This window comes from Gorilla gorilla, chromosome 4 (genome assembly GCF_029281585.2).
Source record: "Gorilla gorilla gorilla isolate KB3781 chromosome 4, NHGRI_mGorGor1-v2.1_pri, whole genome shotgun sequence".
Lineage (NCBI taxonomy): Eukaryota > Metazoa > Chordata > Mammalia > Primates > Hominidae > Gorilla > Gorilla gorilla.
This window is the reverse complement of record NC_073228.2, coordinates 51,438,906-51,444,905: the sequence shown is the minus strand read 5'-3', so window position 1 is coordinate 51,444,905 and position 6,000 is coordinate 51,438,906. Positions and strand designations below refer to the sequence as shown.

At 36.0% G+C, this 6,000-nt stretch overlaps 1 protein-coding gene across 1 annotated transcript; it reads right to left on the bottom strand.

Moving 5' to 3' along the window:
* Positions 1-2,173: 2,173 nt before the first annotated feature.
* On the bottom strand, positions 2,174-2,987 carry KRTAP1-4 (keratin associated protein 1-4). Its single transcript, XM_019026659.3, is given in 1 exon segment — positions 2,174-2,987. A coding segment is annotated over 1 exon segment (366 nt). The 5' UTR covers positions 2,889-2,987; the 3' UTR covers positions 2,174-2,522.
* Positions 2,988-6,000: the final 3,013 nt, after the last annotated feature.

The following is a 6,000-nucleotide window of genomic DNA, read 5'->3' as shown; positions in this document are numbered from 1 at the left end:
TTGGTGGTGACTTCCACGTTGGTCCTTTTATATATCTGAACCAGCTGCTGTTTACAAAATTGTTAACATATTTTCTTTGTTTTTGTTTAAATTTGTTACTCCGTGGATCTCTGATTGGCTTATGTTGAAATACTTGTGACACATTATGAGCAATAGTTTAGAAATTACTGTTTTATAGTTTCTTCTGGACTCCTCATATCAGTCCTTTGCTCTTTGGACTATGTTTGTGGCTTCCCATGTTCAAAGAGTACTTCCATTTTAGTCCAAATGAATGCTCTCATTTTACATAATAGTTATTCCACGTGACAATCTATCCATACCTCTAAGGCTAAGAGTAATAATTGTGCTGTTATATTTAACTATTACTTTTTCCTCCTAGATATATAGATTAAATTTTATTGAATTTTGGATATCTGGATATCTACTGAACTGAAGGAATACCTTTAGTCATACATAATTCGCAGATTTCACCTTTTTTTGTTCCAATGTCCTATTGAATTACCGATTATAGTTCCTTTGATTTCAACCAATTTGGAATGTGTGAATATTATTCCTGTTCCAGACCAGAAATCTGTTCTTGGGAACCAAACTGACATAGTATTTAGGAAGGTATCCAGCAGAGTCCTTAGTTTGTGGTAGAACCTTAATAAATGTTTACTGAATCTGATTCAATAAATGTTTATTGAATAGGTGGAGTAAAAGGCTTGATTCATGGATATCAATACCACTCAAACATGATTAAAGAGAACTTTCAAGCTGTAGTACTTCTCATGAAAGAGTCTTGTTATTTGCTGTAAAGAGACTAGGAAATGTGTTTTTTGGTTTATTTTATTTTATTTTATTTTTTGGATTTAGTAGTGGAACCGGGCTCAGGAAAAAATATCTAGGAGTTATGACACTTTGAAGAATGTACTGCCATCTACTTTATTCCTCTTGGAAACTGCATAATTTTGTGTGTAATCCATCATTGCTACCAATTAAATATAGAGGTAAGTTCTGGGAGCTTGTAAATAATGTGGAAAACGTGTTTCTTTCTATATTTGCATCCTATTGTATTTTGTGTATTACACTCTAATGCCTAATGAAGAATTTAAAAATTAAATGGTAAAATATGTTTTGTTTTGTTCTAGGTTGTGTTAATTTTTTTTTTTTTTTTTGAGACAGAGTCTTGCTTGTTGCCCAGGCTGGAGTGCAGTGGCGTGATCTTGGCTCACTGCAAGCTCTGCCTCCCAGGTTCACGCCATACTCCTGCCTCAGCCTCCCAAGTAGCTGGGACTGCAGGCACCCATGACCACGCCTGGCTAATTTTTTTTTTTTTTTGTATTTTTAGTAAAGACTGGGTTTCACCATATTAGCCAGGATGGTCTTGATCTCCTGACCTCGTGATCCACCCATCTCAGCCTCCCAAAGTGCTGGGATTACAGGCGTAAGCCACCGTGCCCAGCGTGTTAACTTCTTAAGAGAATATCTTTTAAGTTGGGTTGCAAAGTGCAAAATATAATCAAGCTGTTTCAGATTTCTAACGCTTCTGTCTGACAAATGGCAATGGTAGAACTCAGCGGGTGCTCTCTATAGCTGTTTCTTCTACTATCATTTAGACCAAAGATACACCTTATGCATACGTGCATCAAATGAAGGTGAATAGTGGGAGTTGAAGCTTAGAGAGCAATTCAGGGATCAGTGGGAAGAATGTGAAAGGCTAAGGTATAGAAATTAAACCTAAATTCTCTTGGAAAATAGGTAGTATCTAGTAGATATTTTTAAATCTATTTAGAAGGTAATGCAATTTCTTTAGATTTTGGGGCATAAATGAAGGAGAACATTTAGTATATTAAATGGAAGGAGACAAAAGATGGTAGAATTACATTTAGATAGAAATCAATAGCTTTGATCAACCTTAACATTTTAGCTAAAGGTCAACCTTTATTGGTCTAGACCTAATCATAATAGATTAGAGCATGTAAATATTTGAACTATAAAAATTCTTTAATTCATGGAGCATTTTTAAGCTGATGGATTCAAGCATAATTTACTTTGTATTTAATCTTTCTGGTTTAGACTTTATGGTTATGCCTTGGTATTATTATCAAATTGCAAATCCACTCTTGAATACCAGCTACAAGAAGACATGTTTAAAGGTAGAAGGAGGACATAACTCAGTTTGCTTTGCACATTAAAACATTTTATTTGAATTAATCAGAGATATTCAAGGAAAAACCAGGTCTGAAGATGCATGAGCATCAAGAGAAAGTTGGGGGAGCAGAGATGTCACTGAAATGATGAACTATTCCATCCTGGTCCTCTGCTCAAGCAACGCAAGCTATCCAGAACACTGATTGATACATGTTTCAGTAAGTGAATTCGGCACATCCACAGTGTCCTAACTAGGAGTTTCATTATCTCTGAGCAGCTTAACAACATCATGGTACTTAGCATCCAAGTAAAATCGAACAGTTCTTCAGAAATCAGCACAATTTTGCTGTGCTTCCCCTTTCATTCTTAAGCGATCAGCAACCTGGCTTTTAGCAGGTGGGCTCACAGCAGTGGCAGCAGCAGGCTGGGCGGCAGCAGGACTGTCCACAGTAGGACGGGCGGCAGCAGGAGGCCTCGGCATGGTGCAGCTGGCAGCAGGATGGGGGTGTGCAGCTTACCAGGTAGCACGGGGGCAGGCAGGTGCCCTCCACGTGGCAATCTGGGTGGCACCACCTGATATGGGTGCTCACAGCTCCACCGCTGCCCTCCTGGCCATAGCCAATGCCACCACCAATGCCACAGCCAGTTCTGCCGGAGCTGGTCTGGCAGCAGCTTGGCTAGCAGCAGCTAGTTTCACAGCAGCTTGGCTGGCAGCAACTGGAGCCACAGGTCCCACTGGTGGAACAGCTGACCATGGTGTCAGGAGTTGGGTTGAGAGCTGTGTTAAGAGAGGTTTCTGAGTTTGGGCTGCACCTTCTATATCTGTCCTTTGATATGTTCCCTAGAGCTGCATATTTACCCAACACCTTTTCTTGATGTCAATTTCAGTGTGAGTCTCTGGCTAATACCTGAGGTGTTTATAAAGTTATAAATAGCATTTCAATAGCCTGCTTTTTCCATTGTTCAATTAAGTCTCATTATGTTTCTTCTTTGCCCTCTGGGTGAAGTGAAGGCTCATCATGGAAGCCAAGCACCGAAGTGCCTCTTTATGCAAGTCACAGCTCAGACTAGCCTTGAGCCAAGTGTTGCCCTGGCACGTTTTGTCATACTTGTCCTTTGATAACCTTTAGGCAGAATTTATCTTAACTGACCATTTTTCCTTAAATGGTCACTTAACCATGATCATGGTTTTATAAACAATTTGTCCAGACTTGGAAAGACTAACATTAGTGTCATCAAAACATGAACTACAACCTGATGTATCAACTTTCAAACCAAGTATGCCTTTCTATGATCAATTTTTGCAAGTTATAGGATCCTCAGAGCTCTATCAAATATTCTTGCCTTCAGTAGTAGTGAATGTACATATTGCTAACTAAAATCTTTAATGACTTTTGCTTGTAGATTGTTTTCTGACTCTACTAAATTAAACATATGTGCTAGTAATGAATACACACTGTAACAAGTCAAAGAGTACAGAGGTATATAAAGAAAAATTAGTATCTTTTCCCTTCCTGGAAGATGCACACATCTCTTCCAAAACTAATGCTCTAGAGGTAATCAATATTAAGAATTTGGTGCACATTCTTTGAAACCTTTATCCTTGCTTCTGCAAATATAAACCAGCATATATACATATATATCTTCTATTTCAGAAAAGTTTGGGTCTCCTACACATGTTTATAGTTACAAATTTTTAACTGTGGTAAAATATACATACCATAAAATTTATGAACCATTTACATTAACCATCTTAACCATTTGTAAATAGTCTTGTCACCCTTGTTGAAAATCATTTGACCACATTCACATTCAGAAGAATGAAATTAGACCATTATCTCACATTATATACAAAAACCAACTTAGAATGGATTAAAAGACTGAAACGTAAGAAAGACTCAAAATGATAAAACTATTAGAAGAAAACAGAGGAAACTCCGTGACTTTTGCCTGGCCAATATTGTGATATTGTGAACATGAATCCAAAAGCATCAGCAAAAATAGACAAGTGGGATTACATCAAACTAAAAAGCTTCTGCACAGCCAATAAAACACTAAACTGAGTGAAGACGCAAACCACTGAATGGGAGAAAATATTTATAAACCACATATCTGATAAAGGGTTAATATCCAAAATATAGAGGAAACTCAAACAACTCAATACCTGTAGTAAGAAAACAAATAATGTCATTGAAAAATGGGCAAAAAATCTAAATAGACATTTCTCAAAAAAAATCTACAAATGGCCAACAGGTATATGAAAAATTTTCAAAATCACCAATCATCGGATAATGCAAATTGAAACCACAATGAGATATCGTCTCACACATATTAGGTAGTTATTATCAAAAAGACAAAAGATAGCAAGTGTTGGAGAGGAAGTGGAGAAAAGAGAACTCTGGCACACTGTTGGTGGAAACGTAAATTAGTACAGCCATTATGGAAAACAATATGAAGGTTCCTCAGAAAATTAAAAATAGAACTGTCATATAATCAAGCAATCCCACTTCTGTGTATATACCCCAAGGAAAGTAAATCAGTATTTTGAAGAGACATCTGCATTCCCATGTTCATTGCAGCATTACTCCCAATAGCCAAGATATGCAAGCAACCTAAGTGTCCATGTCCATCATTAAATGAGTGGATAAAGAAAATGTGATACACACACACATACACACACACACACTCACACACTGGAATATTATTGGTCATAAAAGAAGGAAATCCTGCTATTTGGGGCAACACAGATGAAACTTGAGAACATTATACTAAGTGAAATAAGTCAGACAAAAAGAAAAAGACTAATATTGCACTTTCTCACTTACAAGTGGAACTTAATGTAAATGACAAGTTAATGGGTGCAGCACACCAACATGGCACATGTATACATATGTAACAAACCTGCACGTTGTGCACATGTACCCTAGAACTTAAAGTATAATAAAAACAAAAAAACCTCAAAAAAAAGAAAAAGTTGAACTCATGGAAGTAGAAAGTAGAATGGTGGTTACCAGGGGGTAGGGTGGTGGTGGAGTGTGTTGGGAAGATGTTGGTCAAAGGATTACAAAATTTCAGTTAGATAAGAGGAATAAATTCAAGAGATCTATTGTACAACATAGAGACTATAGTTCATAACAATATGTTACAGTCCTGAAAATTGCTAAGAGAGTAGATTTTGTGTTTTCACTACAAAAAAACTTATGTGAGGTAATGCATATGTTAATTAGTTTGATTTAGCCATTGTACGAAGTATACATATTCCAAAAAAATGTGTTGTACACAATAAATACATATAATTTTTGTCAATTCAAATAAATAAATAAATGAACTCATTTAACCATATATGTATTTGAGGGTTTATTTCTAGGCTCTCTGTTCTTTTCCATTGCTTTATATATCTGTCTTTATATCAGTATCACACTGTTATGATTACTGTAGCTTTACAGTAAATTTTGAAATAGGAAAATGTGAGACCAACTTTGTCCTTTTTTAAGATTGTTTTGGCTATATAGGACCCTTTCTGATTTCATATGTATTTTAGGATGGATTTTTTAAAAATTTTTGCAAAAACATTATTGGGATTTTTATAGGGATTGCGTTAAATCTGTAGATTCTCTGGGTAGTATTGACATCTTAACAATATTAAATCCTACAATCCATGATCTCAGGATGTCTTTTCATTTATTTGTATCTTCTTTAATTTCTTTCAGTAACATTTTGTAGTTTCTGGTGTACAAGTCTTTCCCCTTCAAGGTTAAGTTTGTTCCTAAGTATTTTATTCTTTATATTATTATTATTATTATTATTATTATTATTTGAAATGGAGTCTCTGTCACCCAGGCTGGAGTGAAGTGGCGCAATCTTGGT